The sequence below is a fragment of the Rhinopithecus bieti genome, unplaced genomic scaffold (assembly GCF_001698545.2).
Source record: "Rhinopithecus bieti isolate Rb0 unplaced genomic scaffold, ASM169854v2 scaffold_2294, whole genome shotgun sequence".
Classification (NCBI taxonomy): domain Eukaryota; kingdom Metazoa; phylum Chordata; class Mammalia; order Primates; family Cercopithecidae; genus Rhinopithecus; species Rhinopithecus bieti.
In genome coordinates this window covers 653,051-672,098 of record NW_016803705.1, presented here as the reverse complement: position 1 = coordinate 672,098, position 19,048 = coordinate 653,051, and the positions used below count along the sequence as shown (strand labels likewise).

General features: G+C 37.4%; 1 protein-coding gene across 2 annotated transcripts in view; it reads right to left on the bottom strand.

Annotated features, from left to right (window-relative positions):
- Nucleotides 1–19,048, bottom strand: part of RBPJ (recombination signal binding protein for immunoglobulin kappa J region) — a 118,280-nt gene that overhangs the window by 44,450 nt on the left and 54,782 nt on the right. For both annotated transcript variants that reach the window (XR_001881463.1, XM_017851915.1), the window contains one exon: nt 2,792–2,830. Coding sequence is in view for 1 of the 2 variants with exons in the window: in XM_017851915.1 (XP_017707404.1) it covers nt 2,792–2,830 (39 nt within the window). In the remaining variant the exon portion in view is untranslated. The remainder of the gene's footprint in view (nt 1–2,791; nt 2,831–19,048) is intronic.

Below are 19,048 nucleotides of genomic sequence, written 5' to 3'. Positions count from 1 at the left end.
GAATCTATTTATACAGTTAATTCCTCTCCACTTTGCAGCCCTGCTGTCTTGCCCTCTGTGGACTCCCAGTTTCTCAGTAATCACTTATCCTTCTATACCTGATGTTCAATACCTGGAAAACTGTTGTTTTACATATTTTGTCCAGGTTTTTGTTCCAAGCCAGAGAGTAATTCTACTCCATGTTACTCTATCTTGGCCAGAGGCAAAAGTCTTAAAAGCTACTCAAGTTTTCCAAAGAGGGGAAACTGCTTAAAGGGCAAACAATGGAAAATAATGATAAACTAAATGGGACTTATTGTATCTATTTGGGGGAAAGAAAGGCACATTTCCTTATGAGGTTTATTATCATTGTACTGATTGTTATTTTTAGAGAAAGTTATTTTACATTAACTTACTCATCAAAATATATCATTAGCAGTCACTCTAACTGCTGCTGGTAATGAAACAAAAATGTTAAATTTTAAATTTCAAAATGCCTAGACATATGAATACAGCAATTCCACTCACCAGAACTGACTCAACGGAATATATATATATGAAAAAAAGTAACTGAAAATATATTTACATGGCCTTGTGAGACAAGCTATATTTTCCCAGTTTACTTAACCTAGAATTTATGTAATGCTTTTCCAAAAAAAATTTAAATTTAAAATAATATTGAGATTACAGAAATGTTGTAATAGTACAAGTGGTACAAAGAATTCCTAGTCTCCTTTCACTCAGACCTCCATAATGTTAACATTTTACACCTTATTTGCATATTGTTATTTAAATCATTTAAGAGCAAATTGCAGATATAGTACTACTTCACCCAAAATATTTCAGTGTTTATTTCCTAACAAGGACATTCTTTTATACAACTTTCGCCGATTCAATACTAATGCCTAATCTACAGATTTGATTCAAATTTTGCCAGCTGTCCTACGGAAGTCCTTTATGAGGGTCCCCTGGTGGGTGGAGTAGGTATTCTGAGAAACTACTACTGCCCTCAGGTCAAATCAGGAGGGTCACCAGTTTTTGTAAACAAAATAAAGTTGTACTGGAACACAGATATGTCATTCTTTTAGATACTGTCTATGGCTGATTTGGAGACACAAGGACAGAGTCGAGAAGTCCTAACACACTTAGTGAGGCCCTCTAAACAACATGTTTATTATCTGATCCATTACAGAAAACATTTGGCCACTTCAGCTTTACAGCAAAAGAAAAAAAAATTTTTTCCTGTTCAGGATTTGCTTAAATATAGCTTTGTCTCTTTGGTCTCCTCTAATCTAGAAGAGTTTCGCAGTGTTTCGTGTTTTATAATCTTAAAATTTAGGAAAAGCACGTAACAATTTATTTTCTAGAATGTCCCTCAATTTGTTTCTGTCTGAGGTTTCCTTATTCTTGGATGTAGCTTATGCATTTTTGGCAAAAATACCACAAAAGTGATATGATATGTCTTTCTTGGGATGCACATGATACCTATCTGTTCATTACTGGTGATAATAATTTACATAATTAAGGTGATGTCTGACAGGTTTCTCCACTATCATGTTATTACTTTTCCCTATTATCATTAAATACATATGTTGTAAGTATATACTTTGAGATCTGTAAATATGGTGTTTGTCATCAAACATTAATCCAGTAGTGTAAGCATCCACTGATGATTTTTGCCTATTGAGGTTGTCAAAGCCTAATTTCCTAATGCCACCATTCCTTCTACATTTATTAGGCAACATGTGTCTATAAGGAAAAGCTATCCTCTTTGCCCTGTTTACTGATTATAAATAATTTTTATTTGTATAAATAAATAATATTTACCCTGAGATTAATTATCTCCGTATAGACTTTTAGGCTGCTGTTTTATTACATAGGTTTTAATCCGTTACTCTCATTATTTATCTTGATAATCAAAGCGTCCCAAATTTCCCCTTCGAACTGTCCTTTGTATCCTTCTGTGGGTCCCCATCATTCTTTAAGTGTAACAGCTTTTTAAAACAATAGCAATAATTTGGAAATAACCTAAATGGTCATCAATGTGAAATATTAAAAGTGGTATGAAAACAATGAAAAACCATGGAGCCATTAAGGGGAAATATCAAGGTAGAAGATGTACTGTTAAGTGGCATTAAAAGGTGTAGAACAATGATAAGAGTGTGATCTCAGTTGAGTTTATGAAGAAGGACAGACATATACATATATACATACAATTTTCTTGAAAGTCTCCAAAAATAAACGGCTAATAAGGCAAGGTTTGCACTGACTCTAGGAGATGGCTATAGAACTAGGTCTCTTTATTTTACAACTCTGGCTGCTGGAAATCTTAAAAATCATTCAAGATTAATACTTTTAACATTCATAACTAAAATGTAAATTGTACAACTTACTTATACTCATTAAAATAGATAAAACTTGTGTTTTCTTAAAATGGGTAGAAATTGTTTTTCTTAAAACTCTTTCCTAAAAGCATTTACTTTCAAATCTCACCTGCAATCAACAAATTGTGATGGGTTAACCATAGCTAGATATAGAAAGCTATCTGCACTGCCATCCATGTTGTATTCACTACATTAGACTCAAGACTAATTCTAAGAAAGGTTTCACTTTCCCTTTTCAACTATTCCTTTTATTCCCGTTTTTGGTGAGGGAGGGGAGGAGAGATGAGGGAAAGGAAGGATGAGAATAAGTTTATGCTCTAGATAGTAATATTTGAATGACTTCAAGGGTAACTAGCATAATATCTAAAACAATAGGATTTATACTTTCATAAATGTGTGTATGAAAAGCTGACTAATATAATACTCACCTAGTAAGTCGTTTAGGTGGAGGCCGCTCACCAAATTTCCTGGAAAAAAAAAAATAAAGAAAGAAAATAAACTTCAGTAAGCCATATGACACACTCTACAGAAAGCTTTTCAGGCATCATAAAATCTCCTTTATGACTTACACTTCAACCTCACTGAAGAACAATGGAGAGAGAAATCCTCTGGTAAGTATTTGTATCCCAAAATTACAAAACACACATTTAAACATGATTCTTAAACACAAACAACATGCCCTCAGCCTTACAAACCCACTCTGAACAAGTAACACACTGATTAGATGGGGAGGACAGTATCTTTTAGAGACAACTTACCGGCTAGTATAAAACAACTAGCCAACGACCCTCACAAAGTTCATCATGTCTCAGGCACTATGCTATACATTTGCTATACACCCTATGTAATCATTAAAAAATAATTCTATTAGCCTGGTGTGGTGCTGCATGCCTGTAGCCACAGCTGCTCAGGAAGCTAAAGTGGGAGAAGAGACTGAGCCCAAGGGTTCAAGGCTGCAGTGAGTCATGATTGCACCACTGCACTCCAGCCTGGGTGACACAGCAAGACTCTGTCTCAAAAAAAAAAGAAAAAGAAAATTCTATTGGGTATACATAGGCTTCACTGTAAATATGTAAAAAGCAGTAAGCCCAATATCACAAAGTAATTAAGCATTAGGCAGAGATGAGACTTCCTAGATTTCAACTATTTAATTTGCCTATTTTTAAAATGGCCTAACATAGAAGCATTTCAACTGGTTGGGAGAGGGCAAAGAGAAAAACAAGAGCAAAGGCAAGAAAGCACAATTCAGGCTAGAACTGGAGTACAACGTGACCATTAAGAGCAAGACTAGAGTAAGACTGGCTGGGTTCAAATCCATGATTCAGTATTTACTTGCTGTGTAACCCTGAAGTTACTCGACTTTTCTAGACCTGTTTCCTCATCTGTAAAAATGACACAGTGACTGTGCTTACCTGAAAGAGTTGTTGAGGGAACTAAACATATTAATTAATATACAGAAAACACATAAGGCTGGGTGCAATGGCTCACGCCTATAATCCCAGCACTTTGGGAAGCCGAGGTGGGTGGATTACCTGAGGTCAGGAGTTCGAGACCAGCCTGGCCAACATGGTGAAACCCTGTCTCTACTAAAAATACAAAAATTAGCTGGGTGTGGTGGCATACACCTGTAATCCCAGCTACTTGGGAGGCTGAGGCAGGAGAATCGCTTGAATGTGGGAAGCAATGGGTGCAGTGAGCCAAGATCGCACCTTTGCGCCACTGCACTCTAGCATGAGAGACAGAGTGGGACTCCGTCAAGAAGAGGAAAGAGGAGAGGAAAGGAAAAGGGGGAGGAAAGGAAAGTGGGGAGGAGAGGGGAGGGGAGAGGGGAGAGGGGAGAGGGGAAAAGGGAGAGAGGAGAGCAGAGAGGGGAGAGAGGAGAGCGCAGAGGAGAGGGGACAGGAGAGGAGAGGGGAGAGGAGAGGGAATAGTGCCTGAAACACAGTAAATACTCAATAATAGCTAGTAATTATTATCATTTTTAGCTATAAGCAGTTAAGCCAAAATAACTAAAGGAACTAAATATGATTTTAATAGAGATAAATAAGTATATGAAGAAGAAACTGTGGTTTCTATGTGACAACCTGTTATTTCCTTTGAAATAGGAAGTGTAAACTTCTGAAAGAAACAGTGAAGGCACAGCGCTTGAAAAAGACCAAGAGAAGTTGTTTTTCATTTTGAAGCAAGACTACAGTTATAAATAGTTAAGTAACTTGTTCATAAACACGGTTACAGGGTATTAAGTCTTATTTGACTTAAAGACTTCTCTAGTGTACTTGTAATGTTCCACAAGATTATTAACTTTTGTGATAAAAGTCATAGGATCCCATTTAGTTCATTTTGTTCATTTGTCCTAAGATACTGTTTATGACTTCATAATTCATAAGCAATAATTATCTGTGACTGGAATATTTTAATATTTTCATTAAACCTGAAATATTGAAAAACGGCTTTAATTGAAATAGCACAAAAAATGGGCAAATAACCCAAGTTTTTGAAATAAGAATTACTTATAATTAGTTCTGTTTGATTTTATCCCACATGATACTCAATTTCTAAAATCAAGAAACAAGGCAAGGCATGGTAGCTCATGCCTGTAATCCTAGCACTTTGGGAGGCCAAGGTGGGTGGATTGTTTTGAGTTCAGGAATCTGAGATACGGCGAAACCCTGTCTCCACAAAAAGTACAAAAATTAGCCCGGCATGGTGGCGTGAGCCCCTAATCCCAGGTACTTAGGAGGCTGAGGTGGGAGGATCACTTAAGTGAAGGAAGTCGAGGCTGCAGTGAGCCAAGATCACACCACTCCACTCTAGCCTGGGTGACAGAGCAAGACCCCATCTCAAAAACAAAGAAAGAAACAAAACACAATGTTTTACTGGTAACACCAGCAAGGTGGCTGAAGAACACAGATTTCAAAACACTGAACTACTGATCAACCCAGCTATGGAATTCCAGCTATGGAATTAAATGCAAAATCTGAATCTTTTCTACAAAAAAATTTTCTACACTGATTAAATGTACCACTGTAGCATATGATTACAATAAAACTGCATTAATAGGTTATATATAGTTTACAAAAGCCAAACAGTTTAAGATACTCTTTAAAATACTTCTTTAGATACAGATATTTATACATATGTGAATATGCAGTGTTATACTTTATAAAGAGAGGCAAAGTGAGGTATGACCAAATTCTACCTAAGGGCTTAAAATGGTAAAAATTTTAGAGACACACAGTTAACAAATGAGATAAAGCATTTTAATGATGCTGCCACCCATCACACCAGCTACAAATACTACATATGTAACCAGCCAGTGCCCCTTTGGATGTATGTCACACAGGATCTAACACAGGTTTATTACATGACTAGTAAGAGATTCATCGCACTCAAAATTCAACTGTAAATTTTGCTCCTTGATGCTCTGAAATTCTGTCAATATTAGATTAACAAGTAAATATTAATTAAAATATCTAAGTCCTTTTTTGGAAACGCCCATTAGATCAAGTCGACACTTACAAAACATGCCTATGCAATAACACTCCAGCCCCACAGAAAATATATGCAAAAGAACTCAATATATTTGCCTGTTGAGTATGGACAGCATTTTACACAAAATGATACATCCTTCTAGGAGCCATCCTAAGGCTAGAAATCTCATAAATGTTACTAAGATCAAATTGCTCCTTCTATATATAATAAAACATTTCTATTAATTGCATGCAATCCTGATCTTTCTAATGCATATGCAATCACATTCCTATTTATCTCATTAAAGCTAATGGTTACTGTATATATTGGAGTAGGGAAATAATAAGAAAATGAGTTGTTTGAAAAAACTCAAAAGGAATGAGGCAGGTTGACAACGCATAATTCTGGCTGGGTGCAAGAGCTCACGCCTGTAATCCCAACATTGTGGAGGGCCAAGGTGGGTGGATTGCTTCAGTGCAGGAGTTCAAGACCAGCCTGGATAACATAGCAAAACCCTGTCTCTTCTAAAAATACAAAAAATAGCCGGGTGTAGCAGCTGGAGTCTGTAGTCCCAGCTACTTGGAGGCTGAAGTGAGAGAATCACCTGAGCCTGTGAATGGAGGCTGCAATGAGTTTTGATTGAGCCACTGCACTCCAGGCTGGGCAACAGGATTGAGACCCTATCTCAAATAAAACAAAATAAAACAAAAAAAGACAATGCATAATTCTGAGTTCACAATCACACTAAATTCTAATTATTTAATAAATCTCCATAGGAATACGCATTAAAAACTGTCAAGTTATATACTAAGGTACTACATACATCCTGCACTTACCAAAGTCCACTTCCACTACTAATTTGATTAAACAAAATTCACAATGTAATATTTATTTTATGCAACCAAAATAATCACTTCTCAGCAGAATGACAGCAGTCAGCTATCAACTACTCACGGATTGATTATAATTTAATGAATTACAAATCAATAACTGATTATACTGTCTCTCATCTTGCAATAGGGACACTGGGAAAGGAGGTACACATTTTTATCTTTATTTGCACTCTGTTTTAAAAATAAGGTGCCTACTGACATGATCTGTGTTGAGAATCAAACCAGAAGTAAGTTGGACCAACCATGTTTAGACAATTATTATGTGAAACATTTCTGATAATAAGTATATGGTGCATTTAACAATGGGGAAAAAAATCAATCCTTAGGCATCTAGAGGCCCTTTTAACTTCACAAAATAATGAGTTAATTACTCATTGTAACAAAGAATCATTGCTACTACTCAATTTATCTTTTTGCTAAGTATAGATTGTCAATATCTCATTTGCATGAGTAGGATTCTCAAATTTTCTGCATACTACGTAAAATCTAGTTTCAATTAAATGTAATAATCCTGGCATACATTTAAAGGAAAAAAGTTATGATTCTGGGCTTTAACAACAACAACAAAAAAAAAGCAAAAATGAGCCAGGATATAGTTGATTTGTAACATGCCCTTTCCTTCTTGCTTTATGTTCTGTATACTTTTCCCTCAGACTGACAGCGACAACAAAGAAAACATTTGCTTACCATCACCACCCAGTAAGGCTCATATAACACTATGGCTCAAGAAAATTTACATTCTTCACCATATATATGTCATAAGTAAAATTTAAAACTAGGAAATTCATTTTACTTTAATTTCAGTAGCTTTCCTCCTCTAAGAAAACAATGATTTTATATTCAAAGGAAGAACTTCTGGGGAAAATGCCAGTTGCTGTAGGTTAATCTGATTTCATACACCTGGAAGTATGAGACCTTTTTTTTTTAAGTTGCAATCTATCATTAAACATAGTGCTTCCTACCTGTAAACAGTATTGAGGTTCCCACATATCCTCCAATCCATTCAAATTTTGAAGTAAGTAAAAACCCTGCATACATAATAATATATATATACTTCTGTTTTGCTCACGGAGGAGGTATTGTTTTCTCCCAAACCACATACATTTGCTTCTACATACTTCCTTAATAGATAGGTGAATATGACCACAAATGTATTGAGGACAAATGTGATAAAAGTTATCAAAACTACACCATCTTAACACCTTTTCTGGCTAACAGATGCTTCACCTAAGAAAACCAACTCAAATATCACAAAGAAAAGGAAAAAAGAAAAGAAAAAACTTTTTTGAATACAGAAAATATAGTGATTACACTGCTCCAAAAAAAAAAAAAAGCAAAAATCTATCTAGAATGCTGTCTAGTAACAGTACTACAACTTTGATTTGAAAAACATAGCTGGCTTAAAAAACAAGCTCACAGGGACACCCTACTTGCGCTTGGGCTGTGAAACTAGAAGTTATTTATTTTTCTCTATTTCACAAATCTTCTCTGTAACACACAAAATGAGATAAAATAATGGGATTAACATTAATTAAGACAAGAAACATGGTGAGGTATGTGCTGGAGAGAAGTTTTAAAAAAGCATCAGCAATCCAAACTCGTAATTAAACCAAACTTTACACCAATCTGCTGTAAACAGTATATAAATTTTAGGCAGCTCAAAAGTACTGGGATTTCTGAACCATGAAGCAGTATTTGATTGGAGAAAAAATAGGCCACCTGATCCATTACGCAAGGCAAATATGAACCAGAAGAAGAAAACAAATAGGTGATATACATTACTACTATATTCTGCGATAACAAATAGTATGAAAAGTTAAATGATACTAAGAAACTGTTTAGTTTTACACACACACAAAAATACATAACAGGCTCATTAGTAAGACTACTATTGCTCCTTGTGTCCAGATCTGTTCATTCACCAAACAGTATTGAGCACCTTGAGTAGGGGGACAATTATAGGTGTTCATCTATATAATTCATAAAAACAAAACATTCAGAAACTACTTAAATATTGTACCTACTGAATATGATTGAAGAGGTTAATATTTGAAAATACATTTTTAAATAAATATGTAATTTTACTTTTAAAAGTTGACTCATTCTCCACCTACAGGTGCAGAAAGTAGCTTAAGTCACACAAGAATAAGACACGATGTCAGCCTTTGTCCTACTTCAATTTCTAGTTTTGAAACTGCTCTTATCTTAAAAGCCACATTTAATGGCAATGCTGCTCAAAACCTGGCTAGCTATAACCAGTTGTCCTTGGCCACAGTAACAAAGGTGATCAAAGCAAGATGTGTTCTCCTGGACAATCTCATCTACTAAACATTTTTATGAAGAAACATCCTATGAGATGTTTCTCTCTTAGGCACTGTGGCTCACACCCATAATCTCAGAACTTTGGGAAGCCAAGTCAGGAGTATCACTTGAAGTCAAGAGTTCAAGACCAGCCTTGGGCAATAAAGACCCCATCTCTACAAAAATATTAAAAATTACGCAGGTGTGGTGGTTGATACGGTTTGGCTCTGTGTCCTTACCCAAATCTCATCTTGAATTTTAATTCCCATAATCTCCATGTTTCGAGGGAGGAACCTGGTAGCAGGTGATCATGGGGGTAGTTTCCCCCAAGCTGTTCTCATGATAGTGAGTGGGTTCTCATGAGATCTGATGATTTTGTGTTTGACTGTTCCTCCTCCACACATGCTCTTTTTCCTGCCGCTTTGTGAAGAAGGTACCTATCTCTCCTTTGCCTTCTGCCATGCTTGTAAGTTTCCTGAGGCCTCCTCAGCCATGCAGAACTGAGGCATTTAAGCCTCTTTTCTTTAAACATTATCCAGTCTCAAGCAGTTCTTTATAGCAGTGTGAGAACAAACTAATACAGTGTTGCATCCCTGTGGTCCCAGCTACTTACGAGGCTGAGGTGGGAGGATTGCTTGAGCCCAGGAGTACCAGGCTGCAGTGAACTATGATCCCACCACTGTACTCCAGCCTGGGCAACAGAATGAGACCGGGTCACAGAAAAAACAAAACAAAATAAAACAAAAAACCCCCACATCCTATGGGGTACATTTCAAAGACAGGCCATGCAGCTGGCCACTTCAGGTGAAGAAATGTACTTTCTTCTCATTATGTTTGCTGTACAGAAACATCTGAAAAGCACCACTTTCTTATTTTATTTTATTTATTTATTTTATTGAGATGGAGAGTCTTGCTCTGTTGCCCAGGCTGGAGTGCAATGGCACGATCTTGGCTCACTGCAGTGTCCACCTCCTGGGTTCAAGCAATTCTCCCACCTCAGACTCTTGAGTACCTGGGATTACAGGCACCCACCATTATGCCCAGCTAATTTTTGTATTTTTATAGAGATAAGGTTTCACCATGTTGGCCAGGCTGGTCTTGAACTCCTGACCTCAAGTGATCCACCTGCCTCAGCCTCCCAAAGGGTTGGGATTACAGGCCTGAGCCACCGCACTCAGTCTCTTTTACTTAATTTTTAAAAGTCCTTTTATTCTACTTTTTTCAATTAAAAAAAAACAAACACCAATGAACTTCTCTTTATAACATTCTGCCAGCAGTTTATGTAAAGAAGCAGGAAGAATGAAAAGATCTAAATGAGGGTAAATGAACAGCATCAACTGCAGCCACCCTCAGCATCTGGATTTTTGGGTTCCTCCAATATTGTTCCCAGGTTTGGTTCATGTCTTTCCAAATATCCATACCTGGAGAGGGATTCCCCTGGGTTAAATCTCTAACAGCCATAAGCCCCACTATCCAGACACCACACCTAAGCTGTGAGAATACGGGTCTCCATTAATATCTTATATGAAGGCCTTAAATGAAAAGTATGGCCTCAAAAAGAAATTTTTTAAATCTATGGCCTCAAAAAAAGAGGGGCAATCAGACTCTGGGCAAACTACTCCACATTTCATATATCAAGACTGAATGAGACAAACTGACATCAAATGCCTCCTGATATAGTACATTAAGAAGACACCGTCACTTCTCTGATACTCTATTACTGCCAAAAACACAGAACCAGAATCTAAATGTAAGGAACAAAGCCAAATTGAGGAACAAATCCCAATTGTGGAACAGCTGACAAAATGAAACAAAAAACAGGCCCATTTTAAAGGAGACTAAGGACACACAGCAACTGAAAGGGACCTACAGTCCAGAATTTACTTTTGCTATAAAAGGCATTACACTGGCCGGGCGCAGTGGCTCACACCTGTAATCCCAGCACTTTGGGAGGCTGAGACGGGCGGATCACGAGGTCAGGAGATCGAGACCATCCTGGCTAACACGGTGAAACCCCGTCTCTACTAAAACACAAAAGTAGCCGGGCGAGGTGGCGGGCGCCTGTAGTCCCAGCTACTCGGGAGGCTGAGGCAGGAGAATGGCGTGAACCCAGGAGGCGGAGCTTGCAGTGAGCTGAGATCCGGCCACTGCACTCCAGCCTGGGCGACAGAGCGAGACTCCGTCTCAAAAAAAAAAAAAGACATTACACTGACAACTGGCAAAATCTGTACAAAATCTGTAAATTACATGATAGGATTTTAGCAATTTTAATTTCCAGATTTTGATAACTGTACAGTGGTTATGGAAGAGAACATCCTTACTTTTAGAACCACACACTGTGGTATTTAAGAAGAATGGGGTATAACGTCTACTTACCTTCAAATGGTTTAAGCAGGGAAAACAGTTTGCATGCGTGTGGGTATGTGTATGCATATGTGTACGTACAGATATACACAAGGATAAGGTAAATGTAAAATGTTAACACTGAGGTATCTGGGGGAACTTCCTTCTAATATTTGTGCAACTTTTCTGCAAGCTGAAATATCAGAACAAAGAAGTGACACCTAGAGAAGCACTCATCTCTTAATCAAGATGCCGGCCTATCTCTGCTTGCTACAGAACCTAGTAGTGACAAGCCTATCCAAAAAACATTCATCGGAGGTGACATGTAAGAGATTCTGGCCAGCTTCCTGGCCTAATTTCTATGTTATTAAGACAATTACTGAAGAATTTCTTGCTGCAGATTTAAAGTTTGATAATACCCAGTGTCAGTGTGCAAGTGGAGACAAAAGAACTTGCACACACTGTCAGGAGTTTAAATTTGTGCACCCTTTTAACATGTTGCCAATGTCTATTATAATTCAAGATGTGCATTCCTTTGACCTAACCATGTCAATTCTGGAAATTTATTATACAGGTAGATAATCTGTTACTGTGCCAAAACATGGATACAAAGATGTCCAATAAAGCAACATTTGTAGTAACAAAAACATTTTAAATCCACGTGTACAATGAGGAATAAATTGCTAGTTAACACAGTACCTCCCAGTTATGCCTATATACTCACACAAAAAGTCACCCAGTTAGTAACATCAATATTGAAAGAGAAATGAGATCTACATTTCTCATCTCCCCTTCCACAGTGTATACATAAAACACACACACCCTACACGTGATTACTAGTGACAACGGGCAGCGACAAAAATTGCATTTTGCTTTAAAATGCATTATATAATTTGACAAAGAAGTTTTGTTTTGTCTTACCAATTAAGTTTGGCTTAAACTACAAGATACAAGATAAAACTGCATTCTCTACACATCAACTGATAGCCACTCAAGCACCAACTCTAGAATATAAGCGGCTTAAAATAAAAACAGAGAAAGGCAAATAAGTAAAGAATTTACAGGAAAAAAAATGTCTCAGTAAGCGAATTTCACTAGGGAAACCATTTTAGAAAATATATGCCTGACTCAAACAAAGAATCACATCAAACCTAAGGGTTTGCCACAAAGAGAAATACAATGAAACTTTAAAGAGGTTCCAAGTGTTTATTCAGTTGTTACTAATAACTCCTTCAGATGCCTCACTTCATCTTATGAACCGCCTTTAAAATGGCACACATGCCTTTATGAATTTCAGTCACAGTTCCCTGATGATTTTGTCTGCCTTCTAGTTTGGCCACTGGAAAAAGTAAGATAAATCTTTGACAGAGGGAAAGCAGTGTTTAAGACCTGAAAAGTGTCACTTGATGAGAGCACATACACAGTTTCTCATACCGGCTAAGTGCATGGACTCAGGAACTAGGTTGCTTAAACTGAAATCCTGGCTTTATTGCAAACTAGTGGTGTGACCTAGAGCAAGAAATTTACTCAAACTCTGTGTGCCTCAGTTACTTCAACGGAAAACACAGATAAATGTACTTGTAATCAAAAAGGTTAATATATATAAAGCACTATAATAGTGTCCAGCACTAAGTAAGTCCACTACTACTCTTTCAAGGCTGGATTACTGAATGATATCCAATCTAATGAATACTGTGAAACTGAAATGGTCCCTTCAAAACAAGTATATATTTATATTGCCTTAAAAATACATATAATCAAATATCGATACAGGATTTTATAAAGAACTCCTACAGCTCAACAACAAAGAAACTTGGTTTATAAATGAGCAAAGGAATAGACATTTCTCTAAGGAAGATACACAAGTAGCCAATAAGCACATGAAAAGATGCTCAACCTCACTAATTAGCGAAATGCAAATCAAAACCGTGAGATACCACTTTATACCCATTAGGATGGCTCTGATTTAAAACAAAAAACAATAACAATAAAGTAACAAGGGTTGGCAAGGATATGAGGGAAACTGGAAACTTTCATGCATAGCTAGTGAGAATGCAAAATGGTACAGCCACTATGGAAAACAGTATGGTTCCTCAAAATAACAAACACAGAATTACCATATGATCTATCAGTTCCACTTCTGAGCACATACTCAGAAAAAAATGAAAGCTGGAATTAAAAGACAGTTGTACACTAATATTCACAGTACCATTATTCACAATAGCCAAAAGGTGGAAAACAACTCAAATGTACACTGACAGTGAACAAATGGATAACAAAAATGTGGTACATACATACATATGATGGGATATGATTCAGCCTGAAAAGGAAAGAAATTCTGATACATGTTACAACACAACATGAATAAACCTTGAAGACATGCTAAGTGAAGTAAGCCAAACACAAAAGGACACATATGATATGATTCCACTTATATGAGGTACCTAGTAGTCAAATTCATGGAGACAGAAAAATTGGTGGCTACCAGGGACCTGGGGGAGAAGGGAGAATGGAGAGTTATTGTTAAATGAGTACAGAGTTTCAGTTTGGGAGGATGAAAAGTTCTGGAGATGGATGCTGGTGATGGTTAAGTACATTCACAATAACATCAATGTACTTAATGCCACTGGACTGCAGACTTAAAATTGGCTAAAATGGTTAATTTCACATTATGTATATTTTACCACAAAAAAAAAATATATTTAGTTTGTCCTTAAACTATGGCTTAGAAAGGGATAACTAAGCTCAGTTGTGAGGGGTCCTATGTTACTGCCAGGTCAGGTGGATCCAGCTGCCCAGTAACAGAAAAAACAGACAAGTAGGTGTCAAAACTAGCAATAAAAAAGAAATAAAAAGGAACCTGAGGAGTGTATGTATGAATATAAATTGTTCCTATTACCATCAAGGTAAGGATACAAAAGGAGAGAGAAGCATAGTGAAGTCTGTTCTAGAATCCACACCTCCCTAGGAAGGGCAGCCAGACAGCACACAGCAAGCATCCCTTTCCCCTGACTTGCTACATGATGGGCTTCGTGTGTGCTTTGTGTGCATCCCAACGAAGACTCTTGGGGACTGAAGGTCTTCCATGGAAAATCCACAATGTGATTATGGAAAACTGGCTTGTACATACAAGATGTCACACAGTTTTCTTCCTTGCACTTTCTCTCTTATTTCTCACCCTCACTTCAAATTGTTAAAGTAGTGAAATTCTTTTGCCTATTTCACCTAAAACTGAGACGAAGAGGAATGAGGGAGAATGGTAATAATTAACTGTTCTCCTAGATTCTGGTTCCTTTTCCCTTTCACTATTCAACACCCATTAGGTGTTAGGTACCACACTAGACACTTGGAACAGATAGCAGCAAATAAGAAACACGGTGCCTATCCATATGAAGTACATTACAATAGCAGCTACTGGAGGGCAGGCACTATGCTACATACTTTGTATGCATATTTCACATCATACCCACATTCTTTTTTTTTTTTTTTTTTTTTAGACAGGGTGTCGCTCTGTCGCCCAGGCAGGAGTGCAGTGATGTAATCTTGGCTCACTGCAACCTCCACAGGCTGAAGTGATCCTACTCCCCAGTAGCTGGGACCACAGGTGTGAGGCACCATACCCAGTTAATTTTTGTATTTTTTTGTAGAAACAGGGTTTCACCATGTTGCCCAGGCTGGTCGCGAACTCCTGAGCTCCAGTGATCCCCTTGCCTCAGCCTCCCAAAGTGCTGGGATTACATGCATGAGCCACCGCACCCAGCCCCCACATCAATCTTACCAGGTAGGTATTATTATCCTCATCATACAGATGAGGAAATCAGCTTAGAAACTACCTTGTGCAAGTTCATATACTGGTAAATTCTGCTCAAAAATGTTAACTAGATTATAATGTTCATGATTTTCCACGTACTCTGCATTAGGACAGAATTTAATTGCATTCCAATTATGGACACTACAATGTGAAAGGGTGACAGGGGCCAGGTATATTGGCTCACGCCTGTAATCCCAGCACTTTGGGAGACAGGTGGATCACGAGGTCAAGAGATTGACACCATCCTGGCCAACATGGTGAAACCCTGTCTCTACTAAAATACAAAATTAACTGGGCATGGTGGTGCATGCCTGTAGTCCCAGCTACTCGGGAGGCTGAGGCAGGAGAACTGCTTGAACCCTGGGGGTCGGAGGTTGCAGTGAGTGGAGATTGTGCCATTGCACTCCAGCCTGGGTGACACAGTGAGACTCCATCTAGGAAAAAAAAAGAAAAGAAAAAAAAGGGTGACAGGATATGAATTTTTATGACAGAACTGTAAAGTGCATTAACTGACCTAAAACCTTCTATGATATAGCACTGATTTGGTGTGAGTGAGGAGGGCAACAAAAAATCTGAAAGGAAACTCATTACCTTCCCAATCCTTCAGTTACTGACTAAATTTTACATGGGTACAGAGTAAATTTTTCCCTGATTACTAGAAGTAAGAAAATGTTTTCTAAAGCTATAAACATGGCAGAGCGCAGTGGCTCACACCCGTAATCCTAACACTTTGGAAGGCTGAGGCGAGTGGATCGCCTGAGGTCAGGAGTTCGAGACCAGCCTGGCCAACATGATGAAACTCCATCTCTACTAAAAATACAAAAAATTAGCTGGATGTAGCGGCGGGCACCTGTAATCCCAGCTACTGAGGATGCTGAAGCAAGAGAAACGCTTGAACCTAGGAGGCAGAGGCTGCAGTGAGCCGAGATCGTGCCACTGCACTCCAGCCTGGGTGACAGAGCAAGATTCCATCTCTTAAAAAAAAAAAAAAAAAAAGGTAACATAAAGCTGTAAACACAAAATTCAGGAAATCTAAAGACATCTGTTATGGGTGTCACACTTTGACTACATATATACACACAAAGACACTTGGGTGTGCACATATATGTCATAAATCTGATTCTGAAACAATTTATCTTGCATTTTTCCTGCACAAGAGCACTATGTTACAATTGCAGTAGAGACTGTGACAGTCTTCTGAATGTATGGCTTACACTATCAATCGGAATTCTGCAAGGAACGCTTTTTTTCTAAATTGAAAAAGAACATGAATCTACATATAGTTCCATTTAACGAAGAGGTTTTGTGTTCTTTTTTCTGTTGGTAGAAATTACACAGACACAGTACCAGCTCAGCCTCCATCAAACCATGTTTGGCCAATTTCTTAGCAGCCAAGCCTTTGACACACAGTTTGGTATTTTCATGTACTTGAATTCAGCAGTGCATCTTTCCTTTTCAATAACACAGACCAGAGCATTTATGGAGCCCTTCGAAATAAGGTCTAATGCACAAAGACAAGACCATGAGTCAGGTTTATAATGGGTTGAGCTATTTCAGAGAAGCCTGCCCCTAAGGAAAAAATTAAATATGGCAATTGCCACTTTTAAACACATATAAAATAGGACATTGTAGATATTTTATATATGAGTTTAAAAATAACACAATAAACTAAAATAAAATGATGGGAATCAAAATTCCTATGTTCAGAATGGGGGAGAAGAGATTTCCAAAACATTTTATGTAACACCACTACATGAAAAAGGAAATGCCTTTCTTGCTTGAGTATTAATACGAAACAATACATTTCTTCTTTTGAATTGTAACTTATATTTCTTCTTTTCAATTGTAACTTACATTATAATGATCAAACCTACATTTGTGGTAAAAATGAAAACCACTCTGAAGAAGCAGTCTTAACCACAATTCAAAGCTTAAAGAATGGCTTTCTGCCAAAGTGTATCTGAGCCATTAAGCTGTCATGTTGCCTTCCTGCATTGCTAGGACCAAAACAGCAGGCCCACCAGCTAGTATCTGCTCACTCAAGCCTCACGGGAGGCCATGAGGCTCTGAAAGGGAAATAAACAGCACAGAAGCACAGGGCTCGACGGTGCAAGATCTAACTGCAAGTTGCTTTGCCTTGGGAAATACTACAGGCTGATTAATGCTTCTACAAACATCTGACGATGTTTGCCTCTATTCAACACACACAAAGGAAAGGCTTGGAATTGAGACTGGACAGATCACCAAGCACTGAATAATGTATGCATCATCAGTAACTTATGGAAACACTAGTATAGGAGGGAAAGCCTTAAGAGAGTGAGTTGGGATGGCAATGCAGAAGACAAGAACAAGGCCCCTAGAAAGTGAACATGATTTTCAGAGTTTTGAGTCATTCATGTTATGTATTTACTTGGTACTTTGCTATGTACGAACTTAAATTGTACAAGCTGCAAAGGTGTTGTGTTACAGAGTTAATTTATTAGTTTACTGTCTAGTCAATGTCCCTACGTCAAATCGCTTAATTAAGAAACAGGAGACTAGTTTTGCTTTAAAGACGAGCTCCACTGTAGCTATTTAATTCTTAATATTCCTTCTCTCACCAACTTCTGTACAGGCATGTTTCCTAAAGTCACGCAGAATGTCTACTGTCTACAGCACTAGTACTACTGACCTCCTCCATCATCTTGCCTTCCAGCACAGGTAGTTCACTGACAAATTCCATCAACTGGATTTCCAAATTATCTTCTCTATCTCCATTCTCTAAATCCGTAAGATTAGATGAAGCTCTCATTGCCACTTATACCTGTAGCTTCCTCAACTGGCTTCATATAGCAAAGTGAACGAGACAGCAATAGACAGAATACATCTCCTTTAGCAAAGTGAACGAGACAGCAATAGACAGAATACATCTCCTTATGTGTATTCTCATTTAAGTCTGATTAACAATCCTGAGAGGTCAGCATTATTTCTAATTTAAAAAGGAAAAACGAAGGCGGGAAAGCCACAAGGTGAGGCTTTCCCTCATTTCTGACTCCACAAGATCAACGAAGGTTAAAGATAATGAGCCCCACATACAAAACAAATAAGGAAACCATATTCTGTTCCATAAACTTGTATTCTTTGCCTTTCCAAAATAATGACTTTATCCCAATTCACTGATAACATTCATTCTCTTTTCCCAGTAAACAAGCCATCTATCATTATTTAATGTTTCAAAGAAATCACTTCTTAATCTGTAATTGATTTCTCAGCAAACCAAAACTGTTGAATCCCAAGGATGAAATACTGTAACATTCCAATTTGAGAATATGAAGCAATACCATAAAGTGAAATAAACCAGGGACATCTGTGTTAACAGCTGTAGGGATCAGTCAAATTCAGACTCCTAAAAAATTATAACTAAGTAACCTAGCAATGAAGAAAATGTCATACCACTGTATTAGTGCTGAGAAAAATTCAAAAATGCCAACTAGTTTCCAAACAAACTGGAAATGCACACTAAATATTTTAGGCTATAACTTTTAATGCTGGCCAGTATTTTTTCTTAATAGCACACACACCCATTAGAGAAATATGGCCAAAGTTAGAAGCTTGTATTATTCACATTCAAGATGACTCAAGCGTGTACAATATCGAGTTCTCAAATACAAATCTGTACGCAGTAAATGCTCACTATATGAATAAACTATAACAGCAAGTCATCTGTTAAAACACATGCAACCAAAACAAAAAGATTATTATGGAATCTTATCTATTAAACTACATTATTATTTAGATCAATTACAATTTATCAATGATTAAAGCACAGTTTAAAAATGATTTTTAAAAAACTGATCTGTAATTTTTTTTTTTTTTTTTTTTTTTTT